Source organism: Manduca sexta, chromosome 23 (assembly GCF_014839805.1).
Source record: "Manduca sexta isolate Smith_Timp_Sample1 chromosome 23, JHU_Msex_v1.0, whole genome shotgun sequence".
In the NCBI taxonomy this organism is placed as follows: Eukaryota; Metazoa; Arthropoda; class Insecta; order Lepidoptera; family Sphingidae; genus Manduca; species Manduca sexta.
Genome location: NC_051137.1, coordinates 12241763 through 12261986, shown reverse-complemented (window position 1 = coordinate 12261986; position 20224 = coordinate 12241763). Strand labels below are relative to the sequence as shown.

Sequence of the window (20224 nt, the reverse complement as noted above, 5' to 3'; positions counted from 1 at the left end):
CCCGTGCATGGTCGGGCATTCGGTGTGAAGACCGAGCGCACAAGTATTAGGTTCTCACTTATTTAGGAATTAGGTACTTGCTTATATAATCAATTATTTCTATTAAGTAATTTAGATCGGAGTAAAAGGTAAATAATGCGAAGAGAAATATTTAATATTATGTATGAATGTAAAATACAAGCTATATAAATTATTATCATGACTTTGTACTTACTTGTGAAATTTTGTTTGAAAAATTCGTTCCCATGATTTGAAACTAGATGGCAGTAGTATCGAGGGTGATCGCGTACAAGTCCGTAATAATAAATAACCAAAACAATATCTTTTTTTAAATGCATAGATGGGTTTGTAAGAAATTTGAAACACGGATATTTCATAGTTGAGCATTTAAATAGATTAGGGGAGGATATTCTTCAGTGGACCGCGGGGAACAATGAATCTTTTATTATAGCTAAATACCTATTGCAACCACACACACCCATGCGATAGATTAATTAATACTCTTCTTTATCCATTGCTGCCTGACTAGTCTCGAATTTTGTGTGGCAACGGGAAGAAGCGAGACAGCACATGGGTTAATAGGTACTTATGAACGACGAACGGTGAGTACAGTCCTTTAAACGCGACTGAAAAAGAGTGCTCATCTCCTGGTAGGCAACGGCTTGGCTGTGCCTCTTTCATTGCTTAAGTAAGTCCACGAGCGGCAGATGCTGTTTATCACTAGGCGGAGTGCTATATCATACGTACGGTGCCGCGAGCAACATGTAGTAGCTAATTGTGATAAAATGGTCTAAAAGACTCAATAGTTATCCGCAGCACGAGATCTTAGGGAGGACGGCAAACAGGAGTTCTGGGGCCGTCGAAATAGGTAGGATTAGGTTTACAGTGGCCGACCGCTATTTTTGAACCCAAGGCAGGTGGTCCCTTCAGAATATTACTAAAGCCGTATACATTATATGCTATTAATTTAGAACATTTTTAACATAAATGATTAATTACTTATTTATTTATGGAATAAAAATCACTTGGGATCAATGATTTATAAAAAAAAAAGAATGCAACAATACTGCTTGAAATGCCATTCGAGTTCTTATTCGATATCCGTCATCTCCAAAAAGCATCTATTATAGTAGATCTAAAAGTTTATGACAAAATCTGACAAAATAATATTTCAGATGACGTGCAACGACTGACGTAACTAAAATGAGAGATGATTAAATTTACAGTTGAAATAGATAAGAAATCTTAAATAATTTTATTTTTATTAATGTTTCATGTTTCTTTTAACCTAGTTTTCTGAGCGCTGACCTGACTAGAGGGTAGGTAATCAAGCGTAATCCGGGCATATTAATTTCCGCGTAACTACATTGTGCACGATTTGCAAAAGTACCACGGGTGTGACGTCATTCGTACAGGTGCCAGGCGGGGATGCGCGCGATGCCTCGTTGATAACCAAGGACTCCCGATGTAGGGTAAAATAAGTAGGTTATTGCACTGATGGTTTATATTTAGCAAACCAGTCTACGGTGAACTTTCGTTAGGTGAAGACGTCCACATGAAGTAGGTTGAAAATGAATAAGCAACAGATCTGTTGCAGGGTTGTGAACATCAGGCGACGCTCATGGCTGTAACGATGGAACTGGAAGAGAGCGCATCTGACTCCAAGTTGCACAAAGACAGCACTGCCAAGAAGGAACTGCGACCTTCGAGTGCCATTTCTTTATCTAAGTCTGAAAATGGACCAGGTGCGTTCTAATTAACGTGAAGACATTAAAAAATTCAGGATTTAAACATCACCATATCCAACAGCTACTATGTCCCGCAAAGAGGCCTAGGGAGCGATATTAGGAACCACGGGTTTTAAAACTATCGTTCACTGCTCCTAGCCTCAGGGTTTATTTTGGGTTTGAATATTCAGTGTCTAGGGTATCGAAACACATCTGTAAGTACCCAATTTTACGACAAATAATACTTAATTCACTTGTCGTAAAATCAGGTATCGGATAATTCCAAACATACCAACATTGTAAATTTGTTTTAACATTTAAATGTACTTTATAATAGGCATTTGAAGTACAATAATTGAATATGCCCTCATTTTCGATTTCCTTATCAGCACTTTAAAAAATTTAAATCATATGACACGCAGAAACGACAACATCATCCGAGCAGCTGAAACAATACAAGAGCTGGGTAAGCAACGAGAGATGGAATGAGTTGAAGAAGATAGCCGAAACAGCGATGAAGGAGCGCAAGGTGTTCATGATCAAGGGCGGAGGGTTCCCTGCCGTCCGCCGAGCGCTACTCGAGCGCGGTTGGGTCGAAAAATATGAATCGCATAAGGTACTATCAAATCAGGAACGCGTTTTAATGCTTAGCTATTAAATTATGTATCATAAAACTATCAAGTTGTTATATACAAATGTCTCATATTTTTGGAAAGCTTATTGTTATCGATATATGTAGGTCAAGCCAATTTCTTAAACACGTAATACGTTATAAAATATCTCATTAGCTAAGGAAATTAATTTTAATGGTACTTATATTATTACAACTGGAACTAAGCAAGCAGCTATAAGTAAATGGCTATTTTTTAATTTATATTTTGCAGCTCAAAAAATACAATGCAGTTTAATATTATTTATTTTAAGGATATGTTTAAGGTCCGCCACCCCCCGTCAAATTTAGATCCAAAAAAAGTAACTGGCAAGGAGCTGTCGAAAGTGGAACGAATGATTCTCTACAAATTTATGGAACACCATTCAGTTGATTTTTTATGGACCACTAAACGCGACAAGTACGACTGGTTACTTAGCAATAAAGATGTTGTAATTAGCAGGTAATGCTAATGTTTTCAATGATCGAATGAAATGTATCGACATTTCATATCGATGGGGCTCCTCGTAATTTATTTTATGTTTAGATTTTGCAGATCAATTTTCACTACGAAAGAAGGTTTGACTACATCTTTGACACAAATGCATTGGTATACCGAGCCAGGTGTAGCATTAACAAAATTTCCACGTTGTTACAACATTCACAACTCCGACAGTCTTGAAGAGTTCATCGACGATTTTAGGATAACGGCTTGTATCAGTATTCTAAAATGGCTTTCCGGTACATTGCAAAACAATAGTGAACAAAACCTCGTTATCACTCATGGAAAAGTTCCGTTCAGCTCCATAGAGTTTGCAATGAACAGGCTGAATGAATACATTTCCTTTTTCACTCACAAAGACATAGACGAGACGGAAGACCAAGTCCACGTATGGGAGCACGAATGGGATCTTTTCCTGACCCACCACTATTTACTGGTGCATGAAAATGCCAAGTTTATTGAAGACAAAAATATTAATATAAGGTATTTGCAGTTATTTGTTAATTACTAATAACTGCGGTATTTGTTTAGATGTAAGCAATTAGATCATTGTTTATAGACAGAATGAATTATGACCATCGTGATCAAGATCGTTTACAAAACGATGAGTCGTAAATCGCAATACGCAATTCGGTTTGCGTCATGTTTAACTTTGCTTCTTTGAAGTCGGTTTAGCCTATATAGCAATTAGTAGAGTAGTTCATTGTATGATTTGTATATAGCGATTTCCTAAATAATAATACAAGTAGGAAATAAAATAAGCATAAGAATAATATACTTACATTGGATAAATTATAGATATCAGATAATAATATATATACTTAAATATACAATAAGAGTTACCTACATGTTTTATGTCTAGAATAATTACAATGGTCGTATCTTACAATCTTGATATTTTCAGGCAACTCGAAAGAAAAGCGGCCAAGGTTTTGGGAACTATGACTAAGTTTTGGCCACAAATTGATATTGATGGTGTTTTAAATATATGGATCGTCAAGCCAGGTAATAAATGCCGCGGACGAGGTATTCAACTGATGAACAATATAAAGGATATAATAGGACTCATAAACATACCCGCTCAGAAAACTAGATATGTCGTCCAAAAATATATCGGTAATGTCGCTTTTCATTAATGGCATTGCAAATTTTATTAGTATTTATGAAACATATTTTATTATTTTGTTTTCAGAAAATCCTCTTGTTATTTACGACACCAAATTTGATATAAGACAATGGTTTCTCATTACCAACTGCCAGCCACTAACAATTTGGGTATACAAGTAAGAGATTTAGTTTTTAATGTGAAAATTAAATTGTATTATGACTAAACAATACTTCATTTTCAGAGACAGCTATTTAAGATTCAGCTCCCAAATATTCAGTCTATCCAATTACCATGAGTCAGTCCATCTCACAAACAATGCCGTTCAAACTAAATACAAAAATAACGGCAGCAGAGACAAAGCATTGCCTGATGAGAATATGTGGGACTGTCACACCTTCAAAGCTTATCTTCGGTAAATATGGCCTGCATTGAGCTACAATCACTTCGTAGAACAAAGATAATTAATTGCGTATTAATATTTCAAGACAGATAGGAAAATACGAGTTGTGGGATACAAAAATCTACCCGGGAATCAAACAGTGTTTGATAGGAGCAATGTTAGCGTGTCAAGAGACTATGGACAAACGACAAAACAGCTTCGAATTGTATGGAGCTGATTTTATGCTGACAGAAGATTTTACACCTTGGCTTATTGAAATAAATTCTAGCCCTGATCTGGCACCTACTACATCGGTGACTGCACGACTATGCCCTCAATGCCTGGAGGACGTGATAAAAGGTAAGTTACTTGTCGGAACATATTTTTTTTTTTATTTGTAATCTTATACAGCTAAAGTTATTATTTTGTTTTTAGTGGTCCTCGATCGAAAAAGCAATCCTGATGCTGACACCGGGTTTTTTGAACTAGCCTATAAACAAACAATACCAAAAGCCCCAGCATACCTTGGATTATCCTTATGCATTAATGGCAAGAAAATGATCAAGAAATCCAAAGAGAAAAGACATGAGACCAGAAGTGTCACTCCCTTGGTACCACGCGAACCGGCCGGAGATGCAATTAGAACAAACGACCAACCAATACCATCAGAATACAATGGGCCAATCATTACAGATTTCCTCACGTGGTTGAATCCCTACGATGCACTACCAACTAATAAGGACGGTATTTTACTGGGTCCGAAAGAATCACTGACGGTACGGCAGGCTATCACTGCTGTTAAATCGGGTATTAAATTAAGGAATACTACAAAAAGTCGTAAATCATCCACGCTCTCTTCTAGGACACACCGAGGAAGACGAGAAAAAAGCACAGAATATAAACGACGGATCGTACCTCACTCATGCTGTCGACCTAATGAAGGACAATCTGCCAACCACGCTGGTAAATACCGGACGGAATCCGCGCGTAAAATAGAAAAGGATAGGGTGGACACATCAGTGGGTAACAAACGTTGTTATATTGATCCAGCAGAGTGGGAAAGGGAAACGGCCAGCATTCTCCGCTCCACTATCTCGGTCCAGAACAAATGTATAAGTAGCTCAGAATCTGTAGTTCCTATACGACAAACGAAGTATAATGCACATAATGTTAAAAATAAATCAATGCTAGATTTGACCAAAATTCAGAATGATGACGAGTCTGATCCCGTCAAAAAACTGAGTGCTATAGGCAGGAATATATGTAAATTAAAAAATGAAAACAGGTCGAAGAAAACGATAACTTTTTCTAAAAGTTGCACGTCTATTTACGCCCCATATCGGGTTGTGGTAACGCCGCTAAACGACACTCCTTCCTAATCGAAATTTAAAGAAACCGTGTTTCAAATTAGTGATCTTTAAAATGGTTTCTTATCTTTTACGCAAGTACTTTTTGGCTAGTAAAGAATTTACTATTTTTCTCGGAACTTGTTGATGCCTTCAAATTTTATGACATTAAAATATATTTAGACAAAACTTTGATACCTAATTATTTTATGAATAATATATGTATAAACAGTCCGAAATACCCAATAATTTCCTAGACCTTTCCTCCTTTTGTTGTAAGTAGTTTGAACTCAAAGCATTCTCTTTGACTCAAAGCATTATTTTTCATCTCATAATGACAAGCTAAAATTGACATGCAATACATTTAATCAAAATTTTCAAAAAGTAACACAAAAAAATTAAAACAAATCACAAATTCTCAAATACAACATGAATTAAACAAATCTGAGCAATTAAGTATTATGAATGAACTTACATTTCGCTTTACCCAAATTAAATTGCAATAACTCAAACTAAAGTGTTAAGTACTTATAGAAAATTTAGGTACGTATATACGTATGTACGTATATTGTTGGCGTCAGATGTATTAACTATCTAATAATTATAAACTAATAACATCAAAAATAATGGTACACGTTGTAAATAACAATGCCAATCAAAAAGAAAAGAACGCTCAAGAAGAAGAAGGTAAAGTTGATCTTACTATTCATTATTTAAAATTATTCTCACAGAAAATCACTTATTAGTTACCCGCATCAATGGCATTTTAGGCAAGTCACGAATCGTCATTCTTCTTTAAGAGAAAAATAAAGTCAATTACATGTGATCATTTAGAAGATACTACAGACGCCGCAGCTAGTAAAAAAAGAAATCGACGTAATAAAGTAAATAATATCTAAAACTATGTAATGTATTCAAAATAGTTAATGATATTAATGTAGTTCATATTTAAGCTTCTTTTATTTTCCAGAGAAGTTATGTAAAAGATAAGGGAGATGTAAGAAGACTTTTCTCGCCCTTCAATAGATTTGCAAATAGTTCGCTTCGCATTGCTGATAAAAGGAAATTAAAAAGCATGGCACAGAACAGCATATGCCATCCCACTGGTCTATCACCTAAAGAAAAAAGTTACGTAATATGCAGTTGCCAAACAAGGTCTAATCGATATACAAAACTTAAAATTTTGGCAGCCAACGCTATAAAATATCACAAAATATTTTCAATTTACGGGTCTTGTAATGCAGTTCGAAATGCTTTACAAGAGCGTGGATAGTGGAGAAAAATTCTGCCCAATCAAATGAACCTATCCAAAATAAGAAATGGCACTTTTTCTAACAGAACTGAAATTCATGGTGAATTAGAAAGACTATTATTATCTAATTTTGTGGAAAAATATAGTCCTAATTTGATCTGGAGGACAAAAGACGAACAACGTGACACTACAATTGACATGACTAAAGAATGTACCACTTTAGTAAACAAACTTAAATCCGATGCTTTGTGGACAAGCAAACAGGGATTATGCTCCTCCATGAAGAGGAATTGTTGGTTCTTTATCGAAGACGTTGCGGAAGTAAATGGGCCTCGTAGCTATAATAGTTACGACTCCGGTGAAATTGAAAGCTTTGTCAAAGACTATCACATCACTGCGTGTACAAGTCTACTGAAATGGATAGTCTCAATGGTTGCAAACGAGAGACCGGTATTCGTTGAATCAGGAACTATTTCAATGAACGTAGTGGTTTTTGCTTTAAATAGATGCAAAGAATATCTATTTCGAAAACAGCATAAAGATATTGATCGTACTCTTACCAGCGCATCACCTGGACAATGGAATGCGTTTTTGAAAAAATACTATCGCATTATTTCAAAAGATGACGTTTTTCAAGTTGACAAAGATAATAAATTACCTCTCTATTTAGGCTATGCAAAATTTTTATTGAAACAGATTCACAAATACCGCCCTCAACTTAGCTGCGAAGGCTGCCACAATATATGGATTATTAAACCAGCCCACTGTTCTAGAGGCAGAGGCATCAGAATGGCTTCTAAATTAGGAGTCATCACGAATTTACTCAACAAAGCTAATTCCAAATTCGTCGTACAAAAATATATTGGTAAGCACATAATATCTTTGAAATACTTGTATATTTCTATAACAATTTTAAATTTATAAGGTAATTCTCAACATTTTTGTATTTGCAGAAGAACCGTTATTGATACATGAAACAAAATTCGATATCAGACAATATTACTTGGTAACAAGTACCTATCCCTGGTAATTTGGATGTATCGTGATTGTTACTTGAAATTTAGCTCACAAAAATACAGCCTCAAAAATTATCACGAGTCAATACACTTGACGAATAATGCAGTCCAAAGGGAAATATACGAATTGCCTTGGAAGACATTCAGATCTCCCGGAGAATAACATGTGGGATTTAGATACATATAAACAATACTTGAATAGAATTGGGAAGATCAAAGTTTGGGATAATATAATATATCCTGGAATGATGAAATCAATCATCGGGACAATGCTGAGTTGTCAGGATTCTTTGCCAGTATGCAAAAACCGTTTTGAATTATACGGTTGCGATTTTATCCTAGACAAAGAATATAAGCCCTGGCTAATAGAGATCAATTCTTGTCCGGACTTAAACCACACCACTCATGTTACAGCCAGGATTTGTCCAGCTGTAGTATGCGATATTATTAAAGGTAAACCAAAACTAAATAAAAACATAAAATATAGTGTTTAGATTAAGTTAAATGTCAAAATAATGACCACCTCCATTTTTCAGTTGTTATTGACTTCGCTGCGGATCCAAACTCTTCGACAGGCAAATTCGAATGTATCTATCGTCAGCCGATGACGATTCCACGATACGGCGGAGCAGCTGATTTAAGCGTAAGAGGCTACAGTCTACCACTCGAGTACTTCTATCGAGGAAATATAGAATTAACTGAGATATACGATAATGCCGACATCGATAAAGAATACGATGTGAAAACCATTTTAAATAAACTAAAAGAACACTACGACATCGATATCATGGTGGAACCCGATGAAGATTTCGATGACACAAATAAAAAAGAAAAAGAAACATATGTTGATAATACTAAATCTGAATTAGAGTTGACCGTCGCTGCTACTGTTATAACTGAGCAACTAGAAGAATTGTTGGATCGAATAACTTCAGACCCAAGTTGTAGTTCAAAATCGAATGTCAAACGTGAAACTTCATCATCACATTCCATAAAGAGAAAAAAATCTTCATTACAAAGTGTGAAAAGTGTAACTGATATCAAATCTTTGTTGAAGAAATCTTATAATCGATTTGCTTCAATTGAAGCAATAAACGTAGGTAACCAGCAATTGTTTAAGTTTAGCAAATTAGATGACGGTCCAAATGGTAAAGGAAGTTGTGCAGAAATTAACCCAGTGGAAAAAAGTATTCGTGACTTGACGACAATAATAAAAATGGAAAAAATTGATAAAAAATGTAAAAAACAGAACACTAAATGCAAATCAATTGACAATATGTTAAAAGCAACATCCAAGATAATTTCATTTATACACGATAAAGAAAAAGAATATTAGAGAGAACTATACACAAAGCATTCTTAGACGTTTAAGATAAATTGCATATTACAATTCAACAATTCATACAATTCGTATTAAGCTATACTTAGGTATTGAAGGGCGTCACCGACAAAGGCGTCACCTTAGGGTGACGCTAGTAAAGAATGCAATTTCTGGCATGTTTCCGCTAAAGGTCATCAAAGAGGAAGGAAGCGGGTTTAAGTAATTTTAGAATTTTTTCATTTTACTTAAAAGATCGCATCCACTAAGTGTGCTAGCCCAACCAGGCGCAAGTGAACACGACCTATAGAAAAACAATAAGTTTTTCCCCTAAAATCCAGCAATAATTTCAATAGAATAATAATTAATCACATTCCATATTCATCTTTTAATGCAATATAAAATTCTTTTCGAGAAACATTAAAGATTTTTATTTATTTTTCGGTTCTTTACTTAAACTTGCATAGTTTAAAGCATCGGAATGTTTGCCGGCGAACATGACATTACGCGTGTCGCGGAAAAATAACTTTATTATGTAGTATATAAGGTTATATTCCCGTGACACACGTAAATGTCATTCATGGATTAGTAACTTAGGTTAGCGGTTATTTTAGACATATTAAGAACTAGCTTCCGCCCGCAGCTTCGCCCGCGTGGATTTCGGACTTCAAAAATGGAGAAGGTACTCAATTTGTCGGGATGTTTTTTTAATGTATGGGGAAGCCCGCAGCCGTCACTAATGCGCCGAAGAGGGCCACCGCGGAGTTTTAGCTGGTAGGCCGTGCATAGGTTAAGTTGTATATAGGGTTAGGGACTCGGCCCGGCGGTCGCCCGAAGGTCACCATCAAATCCGGGCGGCTCAACGCCGGGACGTAAGGCACGGTTACCCCAGCATAACCGCTCAGTCGCCCCCCACGAAGGCTGGGCGGTAGTAATAAGGGACTTTCTCCGCGAAATCAAAAAAAAAAAAAAGGTGGTCCGATTGTCCGGTCAGAGTCTGATGATGGGATCCTGGTGAAATCGAAGGAAGCATATAGCATGATTCAGTATTCACGCGTGATGGCTTATTATTAGCGTATTTCATGTATAACTTTGGTGTTTCTATACCGATTTCTATGATTCTTTTTTATGGAATATTTAATAATGTTAACTTTTTAATTAGGGATGACTGAGAGTGTTATAAACGTAAGAGTAGACAAATATAATGAGAAAGCTTCGAACTGCTAAGCTATCGGGAGTTACACGTGTTATTGTGAGTCAACCATAAAAGATAGACATATGCTGTCGTGGGATATTTTTTATTTAATTTTAAGGAGAACATTTCCGTCATACATAATTTCTGTGTAGCTTTAACCATTAAGGTTGCACACGCGACGGAAGCTTAAAAAATGAAGTAACTTCTCCCGTTTTCCCAACATGTCCCTTCACTGCTCTGCTCCTGTTAATTGTACCGTGATGAAAAGTATACTATAACCAGCTCAGGAGTATGAAAAATAATTGTACCAAGTTTCGTTAAAATCCGTCGAGTAGTTTTTGTTTCTATAACGGTTATACAGACAAACAGACAGACAGACAAAAATTTTACTAATTGCATTTTTGGCATCAGTATCGATCCCTAATCACCCCCTGATAGTTATTTTGGAAATATATTTCATGTACGGAATTGACCTCTCTACAGATTAATTATAAGTATAGATAGATGAGCTAATGGCGTTGGTAGAACCGCAAGCTATAACGATCACCTGTATCAAATAAAAGCATTTCTACATACTCGGTCCTTTTCTGCAGATATATTATTGTATTTTTAGGAAATCATTATTTTAAATACAACTTGTATGTTACGTTTCAGGAGTGGGAAGGCGTTTACAATTACAAGTATATTATATGTAAGTATCTACCAAACACTTGGAACTTGGAGTTCTAGTTCAAGCGGACAATTCGTGCGACCGTCGACCGTTGTATAGCCTATCGATTTATAGTCTGTGACAGATTTTTTAAAAATAGCAACACTGACAACGCCAGTCGAGTAAAGATATGGCGTCGTTTGTCAAATTCGGCAATGTGTGTGTGTAATTTTCCTTAAAATATTGCCAAACTCTTGTGTTTCTCTTTAAAAGTGTTATTGGTAATAAACCTGCACTCTCAAAATGGGTCGGTCGAGATCGCGGAGTAAATCTCCTCGACGCCATCACAAGAGCAGTAAACATTCGCGAAAGAAGAGTAGATCAAAAGATCGCTCGTCGTCTCGAAGCCGAAGCACTAAACATGCGGAAAAATCAAAAGAACGTAGTTCTAAATCTAGGTAAGCGTATGTGCTGTTAGTAAATACGGTATAATAATCATTTTTAATCTTATTTACGTATTCTGATTGTTTCAGAAAACGGTCACATTCAGTATCGTCATCGAGTAGTAGTGGCGGATCGTATGAAGGGAATAGGCACAGGAAAAAGTCCAAGGGACGCAGCAAAATGGATGAGGTTGATAGACTAGCAGAAATGGAAAGACAACGGCGACTACGAGAAGCTGAACAAAAGGTAATTATTTTAAGTAAAATGGGAGTTGTAAATTTTGTGTTAAACAAAATTTCATGGTAAACAATTTTTATTGTTTTTATAAATTCTTGTTATAATACTATTTTGTTCACTGGTAGGGGTCAAATGCTGAGTCTTAATGACCTATAATGGTAGGATTTCGTTAGAGAATTCCATGAGAGTTTTATAAGTTAGTTGTGACCTTCCGAAGTTCAAACTATCATAAATAGATTTTTGAAACTATTATGTTTCTGTAATACAGAGTTTGTGTTCATTTGACGCTTATGACTAAACATCGCAATACTTATCTATATCATAAAATTAAAATATTGAAGTTTAAGTTATATGTATATTCAGTTTAAATAGACTGTCCAGTAGCTAATGGTTCAAACGAAAGGCAGTAATAAGGTAGTAACTCAGACTCGTACCTCACAGAAATTAAATTTTATTACCCTAGCCCTATAGATTCCAAAGTCTTGACATTTTTTATTTTAATTCAAAATTAATGATTTTTTTGTGCACATTTTTTTTTGCTTATGTAGTGACGGTAATTTGTAATTTTTTATGAGAAGTAGTGAACAGAAAATTTATCTTGCTTATGAAAACATTATTTCATTTATCAATTTAAAAAAGGTAGATAATAATAATTAAAATATTTTTTTTATATTTTCTATCCTAAATTCCCATCCCACACAGACACCTAGAAAAATGGGCATTTACGTTTTTAAAGAATTATAAATAATTTGATTTAAAATTTCATTTGTTTTTTCTGCAATATATTATAGTTGTGATTCCTTATTCATAATTGCTAATGGAATAAATTCCCAACCTTTTACAGGTGGTTGAAGAAGAAGCTGCAAAAAGAATAGAGTTACTTGTAAAGAAGAGAGTAGAGGAAGAATTAGAAAAACGAAAAGATGAAATTGAACAAGAGGTAGCAAAAAGAGTGGAAGAAGCGAAACGGAAGATGGAAAAAGAAATGATGGAGGAGTTAGAAAGGCAACGGGAGCAGCAAAAGAGAGAGGAGTTAGCTCGACAGGTAACTATTCCTTTTTTACGCCAGTCATGTGTAAACGCAATGGTCATTGCTCTTGCACATGACGCCACCTACTGCGATAGCAATCATTATTGTTCTCGCAGCTTATGAAACACATTTAAGTGTATATTCATAAAATTAATAAGTGAACAGAAACTAATGAAAGTATTATTTCGATCATATCTGTTAAAGGTCCAGTCAGGTGTAGTTCGAGTGCTTACAAGAAATTTGTTTCTTGACATATTATATATTTGTCACTCACTGAGGCCCGTGGCTACTTAACTTAGAGTTATCTCCATTAAATATCATACATACCATTTGCACACCCACAAGGCAATGTAGCTATAAGTACCGCATTGTAAGAATGCCGTGAATGCGCCGGCTAGCATTTTAAAATTTGTTCGCTTGACTGTCCTTGGCAGTCACGTAGTCTATAAGTCAGGTCGGAAGACTGAACAACAACCTGAAGCCGTAAGAATTTTATGGAGACGCAGCTTGAGGATCCAGACGTGAGTGCTGAAGGTATTTTTTGATTCTATTTTTTGTATAAACATATTTTGCGTATAAAATAGGACGGACATACACAAACAGCTCATCGGATATTGTTTCATATGAAAATGAGTATACAGTTTTATACTATCAATATGTATGTTTACCTTTGTGTACTGTATGACAAGATGTGCTATGAAAAAGTGTCATTGACTTGAATGAATATAAACTTTTTGTAGATTATAGGAAACAAATGGAATCAATAGAAAAGGCACTATTTGCAATGTTTATGCTTAGGAACATAAAAGTTAATACTACTTGAAGACATGAGAAAAGTTTTAACATAGAATTTTCATTATACAGGAGGAGGAAGCACGTAAAAGGAAAGAGTTGGAGGAAATCATGGCTGAAAATAATAAAAAGATTGAAGAAGCTCAGCGCAAGTTGGTGAGTAAACAGCATATTATATTAATTTTGTTATAATAATAAGGTATGCAAGCTATGTTATTCATATTTATATTACAAAGTATTTGTTCTTTTCATATATATACTATGAGCATGTTTCTTCATAAACTTCCGATTTATGCATTTGAAACAAAAATATTTTACATAATATAATTATTTTGTGCACCTGAGAATAATAAAATGTTTATATGTGTGCTATGTTTATTCCCAGGCCGAAGAGAGGTTAGCAATGATCGAAGAACAAAGAAAAATGGATGAGGAAAGGCAGAAATTGAAAAAAGAACAAGAAAAACGAATAAAAGAGGAACAAAAGAAAATTTTGGGCAAAAACAACTCTAGGCCTAAATTGTCGTTTAGTTTGAAACCAATGTCGTGAGTGATTGTTGAATAGTGAGTGCAGTGGGATACTGCATGGTGAACTATGAAATAATAATTTCTATTAACATGTCATGCTCATTTTGAGCATAAATTAAATATGGACAAACTCGTAACTTCGTAAAAAAACTGTTAATAGGTTATGACAGTTGGTTGTACAGACCAATATAAGTGTGGTGCCTTCCTGGTTCACTTCCAAACCTTTATGTAATACTATGTCGTTAATAGTTTCTCTTTCACTACAATAATCTTAATATTTGGTCCTGGAAACAACTGAAATTACATCAATCTAAGTTTACATTTAATGGTAATGCTTTCTGTTATTATACTGAAAGTATTGTAGGGTAATATCATTTTGATATGTTTGCTTCAAAGATTATTTATCTTCTAGTTTTTATACAGGGTTATTTTTACATTGCATTACTAAATGAGACCACAGACTTATCTTCTTGAAAATAATATTGACAATAATTTCATGAAACCATAGATGTAAAAGAAAAGAGTGGAAGTTTTAAACAAAATAAATATCAGTAGAAATATATTTTAATTTTACACCCCCTAATGATACTAGTACTACTAAGAGAATCGTCGCAGCAAGAACATCACACTTTCAGCCAGGAAAACACACCATATCCGCTCTATGCTGTAAAATAAATAAAAAATCAAAACAATAAAACCAGAATTTTAGGTGGGTATAATCGTAATTCAGGTTGATTTTTTTGCCCCAATATTAGCCAATGTATATGTTTATGTGGTTTCATATATCACCGCAATGTCAACATGACCCTGTGTATTCTTTTTAGTATGGACAGAACTACATATTGTAATAGCTCTTAAGCTGTGATCTCAATCATAAAGAGAATAATAAACCAACACAGTATGTGTGTGCTCAAGTTACTAAACCTTATGTTCTACAGAACATTATGAAGTAAATAACAGTACATAATATCAAGCCAAATGTGTCCAGTTTAGTGTAACTGACTGAGTGTATATTTGATGTACATGATGGTTATCTCTTATCATCCTAACAGCCTCGGCCAAATTTCCATTTACGTAAGATTTTTCGTATATTCCTAATAAACGTGGTTGCAACTTGCAACCCACTGTCCATACAATGAAAAATTTAATTAATTTCTGAAAAAAATTACGCCTTAATCTATTATTGCAATTAAGTTATTAGTGTACATTTTCAGGTTTGTAAAGTAAGATTAGTAACTTAAGAGTAACATAGTTGTTTAGATTTGATGATACTTCATACTGTACTATTTTATACAATTACAAAAATCATGCCGTTCAATTCCCATAATAATTTTTAGTAATAAGCACATAATAATGTATTCCACAATCACAGTTTTTAATAAAACAAAATTTCCACAAGTGATTTACATCTTAACATTTTAAATAAAATATAATATTCTTACAAAATAAGTTTCTCCAACCCAGAAATAAATATACTAGTACTTTTCTTTTGTTTCAAAGTAAACAAAAGATTTTGATGATAAAGACACCATATTAGAGTTTGTTATTTTAATAAATTAAATTCTTCGTCTAATACATTCGAGTTTTATTTCTATAATAAGTACACATACATAACGCTTTTATCCCCAAAGGTGTAAGCGGAGTTGGAGCCAGGCCACCCACTTTTCGCCCGTGTTCCATCTCGTGGTGTGGTGTGTATATATAATAGCCTATAGCCACATTGAGTATAAATTCCAGACTCTGGTATAATATTGAGTAGACACATCCAATATCATTACCTTACCTGGGACTTGCACCCTGAACATGGGGGCGGTATCATACCGCGCTCGCAATACAATACGCCATCGAGGCAGACAATACTTTTTACTTGTGATGTACCCATATTAAACAATAGCGTTACCAATTTTGCATGTTTTGTGAAGCACTACGCTGCCGTCATCATAGTGGTAACGAACAATAATATGCATGTAACGATATACATATTTTTACTTTTGATAGTTTTTTATCACGTTAATTGATGAAAATATTGTGGAGATATTTTCATAAGTACGTAATTATTAATATACTAGCTTTTGCCCGCGTTATAAAGTTTTTCGGGGTAAAGTTTTCCGTTATAAAAGTCACGCTATATATTTTCCCGGGAGCGCTATGTTCTTCCCAGGGTCTCATACCAAACTGTCTCCATACCAAATTTTATCCTAAAATGTTGGGTAGTTTTTGAGTTCAACACGTTCACGCAAACAGATGCAGCGGGGGACTTTGTTTTATAATATATTTTTGTAGAACTTTTTAAGGTGGTAGCTCAAGGTCCATTTTCATACATTTTGTTTCGGCTTTAATCTGGGTAACTAAACAAGTATTGGCAAGGATATTTCGCCTTAAAATTTCGTTATATTAAATTTTCGCAGTTGAAATATCCATGATTATTAATTATTTTTACATTTTTCTTTCAACTGCGAGAACTAATCACTAACTAGACGTGAATTTAAATTCTTTACTTGCCAATACTTGTTTAGTTACCCAGATTAAAGCCGAAACAAAATGTATGAAAATGGACCTTGAGCTACCACCTTAAGAGAAACAATCCCGTCATACATCATTGTTGCATAACTTTAACCGTTTACGCAGCGCACGCAACATAAACTCTCAAAACTAATAAATTTTCTCCGTTTTTGCAACATGTTTCATTACTGCTCCGCTTCTATTGGTCACAGCGTGATGATATATAACCTGTAACAGTCCAGGAACAAAGGGCTATCCAACACAAAAAGAATTTTTCTGTTCGAACTGGTAGTTCCTGAGATTAGCCATTACTGCTCTGCTCCTATTAGGTATAGCATGATGATATATAGCCTATAGCACTCCACGAACAAAGGGCTATCCAACACAAAAAGATTTTTTCAGTTTGGACCGGTAGTTCCTGAGATTAGCGCGTTCAAACAAACAAACTCTTCAGCTTTATATAATAGTATAGATATAGATTATGTACGGGCCATTGTTTAATACAAACAAGTACCATCTACCGTGCAAAAGATGAAGCATTTTCAAATTTACTTTAGATAGGTGTTTTGCTATTTCACGATAGATTGTGTAATGGTCGCATGAGCGCATATTTTTTCTATGAAAATCTTGTCTATGTGCGCTTTATATAATCTAGATCTATTTGATTTGGTCTTTACAGAAATATCATTGTGTTTGTAATAAATTGTATTTTAATTTTATCAGTTATATTTTTCATTTGCTAAAAGTGTAGGTATCCAAAACTAAAAAAAATAATACAATTGACAACACGACACAGTTGTGTGACCAGCTGATGTACAATTTTTTTCAGGAGATCTAACTACTGGGAAAATAATTTTATTAGGTACTTTACATATAGGTAATGAAATAGTTATGAACTCGATCATCCCTAATAACTTTCTAAGGATGACCTTTGATGAAGAGTTTGTGTACAAGTAAAAACAAAATGTGCATAGCCATGCAATTTCAATGTTAAAATAAATTTGTAGTACCTAGTATACTTATAGCTAATTATTAAATTATGCCGATTATAAATGCCGACTGTCAACTTTCGGATCACTTATTCATCCAAACATCGTCTATTTGTGTGCTGAATTTCATTAAAATCTATTCAACGGCTTATTTGGTTACTTCTAAAAGACATCGTAATTCAAAGTGGAACACCTATTTAATATAAACGTCTTGAATGGTCAAGTATCATTAAATTATTTGATACTTCTAATAAAGAAACTGTAAGCTACCTTGTGGGATCTCCGAGATTTTTGCCGAATTTTATTATTTTTTTAAATGAAATCTGGTAACCCAAGCTTTCGCTACCGGGTGTTCGCATTTTGTAGTATGTACTTTGACTCAATTATTTCAAATTGATAGTAAAGCGGCAATTGAATTACACCCATGTATTTCTGAATAATTGTAAAGTGAATTGTATTAAATTTAGCCCTAAGTATAGCTTAGAATTATGGCCGAATTTTTAAAAGGTTTACTATTATCAGTGTTATCAGAAAAGTGTTACGATGAGTATTTCATCGATTATAATTTCTTTGATGGTAATTATCTAATTATTATATAAATTGTTTGATATATTGTTTTAACAAGATTTATATAACGTGATTTTATTTATAGCCTCCTGTTTCAAAGCCACGCTTAGTAAAGGACTCGGTATCGGTATAATTGCTGGATCGATATTAGTGAAAGTGCCCCAAATTATAAAAATTCTAAATAGTAAGAGCGCCCAGGGAATCAATGTCTACGGCGTGTACTTGGAATTGTTTGCGATCACCGCAAACTTTGCTTACAGTTATGTTATGGGATTTCCTTTCAGGTGAGAGAAAGCACTTTAATGTATAAATTTTTTGTACTTTGTAATGATGAATGACTTTTAAATTCATAGCTCTGGCGGTGACGATAACTTCTGTTCATTAACATAAAGTGCTGGATATTGATTAGAAAATATTATATTGCCACTATAATGAACCGTGTCATGCCTGGCTGCATATTACTATAAATTGTTTGTTTAAGGAATTCAAATACTTGCCAAAAGACAATGCCTCTACATACATATACATTTTGATATGTTTAATGTTCCTCTCAAAAATAAATTTAATATAAAATTGCTATAAATCTTAATCTCACTGAGATTTATTTTTAAAAGTTATTTAATTCTTATAAGAATTCTGCAATGTAAAGATATATCCAGGGCTACAATTATTCATTAAATTAATAATTTTAAACATGACCATTTTAATTGATTTTTGCATTTACAGCGCTTGGGGTGAAGGAACATTTTTAGCAATTCAGACGGCCATCATAGCATGTCTAGTGCTGCACTATGGTGGAGCACCAATAAAGGCTGCAGGTTTTCTAGGTGCCTATGTAGGCCTTGTATCAGCTTTAATAGGTGGATTCACACCTACCGATGTTTTGTGGACAATGCAAGCTGTTAATGTACCCATAATACTTATAGCTAAGGTATGTATGACATGTTATAGCTTATTTGTTACCAGTCTGCTAAGGCATTTCACTGGTTGTTGTTTGGACTCATTAATGTGAGTTTCCTTAATTTAATTACCATTAATGCAGTTACAAACGGTATTAATGCTGGTATTTCATATTCCAATAGAATTAAATTTACAATATGTCATGACATATTTATTTACTGCGAAAATAAACTGAATACAAACCACTTTATAAGAGATTATTCAATATTTTACTCATGCTCTACCATATTTTCATTTCTTACAGTCAATTCAAGTCATAACAAACTACAAGAATGGCAGCACAGGACAATTGTCAGCAATAACCTGTTTCCTGTTGTTTGGTGGCAGTATAGCAAGAATATTTACATCCATTCAAGAAACAGGAGACTTTATTATTATATTGACATACTGTGTGTCCACTGCGGCCAATGGTGCTCTGGTGTTGCAATTGTGTTGGTATTGGAATGTAGACGCCACTAAAGCTAGCAAAAATAAAAACAAGAAAAAGAAGAAGCATGCATAACAGATTTTATGCTGTGGCTTTGAAATACATTTTTTATTGAAATTATGTGGAATTATTAATAAAAATTTACTACCCGGTGAAAAATCATTTTCGTAATACATTAAAATAATTATCTAAATTATTATACTCTGACTAGCATGGTAGCGTATTTGATAGTGTGCATGGTACGATTAACGTGCTGACGTGTATTAGCGACCTGTTAGTATTGTTGAGTTTTTCTTGGTAGTATCAGTTCAGTATCTGGAATTTATACCAGATATGGCAATAAGCTCTCTCGGCATAAAGAGAGTGCACTAGTTTCAGCTCTGCTTACTCCTTGAGAAATAGGCGTGAGTATGTGTGTGTGTACGTGCTATGAATATATTTACCCGCTAATGTAAATTCCTTTTTAAAATTGATTTGCCCTAGTTTAACCCCAATATTTTTTTGTAGTTTCCTGAAACCTAAAAATTATTAACTATTTTATCTTGGAATGCATTTTTATTTTAAAATCATTGGTGTTAAAGACCAATGAACAAAACCTATCAGAAAT

The 20224-nt window shown here is 34.3% G+C and overlaps 4 protein-coding genes across 11 annotated transcripts; all 4 read left to right on the top strand.

The window, feature by feature from the left end:
- Positions 1–583: 583 nt before the first annotated feature.
- On the top strand, positions 584–7009 carry LOC115456304 (tubulin glycylase 3A). 7 transcript variants are annotated; one of them, XM_037442032.1, is made up of 13 exons: positions 584–602; positions 1598–1745; positions 2150–2343; positions 2652–2839; positions 2924–3361; positions 3783–3994; positions 4071–4161; positions 4228–4398; positions 4472–4725; positions 4801–5141; positions 5228–6398; positions 6482–6595; positions 6682–6691. In XM_037442032.1, exons 2-11 carry the CDS (start codon positions 1622–1624, stop codon positions 5264–5266), a joined length of 2052 nt encoding a protein of 683 aa, XP_037297929.1. In that variant the 5' UTR covers positions 584–602; positions 1598–1621; the 3' UTR covers positions 5267–6398; positions 6482–6595; positions 6682–6691. The 7 variants fall into 7 exon arrangements, with proteins under 7 accessions (XP_037297929.1, XP_030041181.1, XP_037297931.1 ...); XM_030185321.2 differs by lacking the exon at positions 584–602 and adding an exon at positions 1157–1319 and having other exon boundaries at positions 2664–2839; XM_037442034.1 differs by lacking the exon at positions 584–602 and adding an exon at positions 1157–1319 and having other exon boundaries at positions 5228–5328.
- A 727-nt stretch (positions 7010–7736) lies between these two features.
- LOC115456303 lies at positions 7737–9717 on the top strand. The gene is made up of 3 exons (XM_030185319.2): positions 7737–7828; positions 7917–8432; positions 8516–9717. Exons 2-3 carry the CDS (start codon positions 8081–8083, stop codon positions 9313–9315), a joined length of 1152 nt encoding a protein of 383 aa, XP_030041179.2. The 5' UTR covers positions 7737–7828; positions 7917–8080; the 3' UTR covers positions 9316–9717.
- Positions 9718–11305: 1588 nt separating this feature from the next.
- Positions 11306–15747, top strand: LOC115456289 (UPF0430 protein CG31712). Of its 2 annotated transcripts, none has more exons than XR_003939862.2 (5): positions 11306–11599; positions 11675–11831; positions 12667–13386; positions 13717–13800; positions 14030–15747. XR_003939862.2 is itself a non-coding variant. In XM_030185295.2 (5 exons), exons 1-5 carry the CDS (start codon positions 11445–11447, stop codon positions 14192–14194), a joined length of 762 nt encoding a protein of 253 aa, XP_030041155.2. In that variant the 5' UTR covers positions 11306–11444; the 3' UTR covers positions 14195–15747. The 2 variants fall into 2 exon arrangements, 1 of the variants encoding a protein (XP_030041155.2); XM_030185295.2 differs by having other exon boundaries at positions 12667–12867.
- A 2222-nt stretch (positions 15748–17969) lies between these two features.
- Positions 17970–19737, top strand: LOC115456308 (mannose-P-dolichol utilization defect 1 protein homolog). The gene is made up of 4 exons (XM_030185324.2): positions 17970–18239; positions 18316–18514; positions 18957–19161; positions 19435–19737. The coding sequence occupies exons 1-4, from the start codon at positions 18152–18154 to the stop codon at positions 19690–19692; spliced, it is 750 nt and encodes a 249-aa protein (XP_030041184.1). The 5' UTR covers positions 17970–18151; the 3' UTR covers positions 19693–19737.
- The last annotated feature ends 487 nt before the right edge of the window (positions 19738–20224 follow it).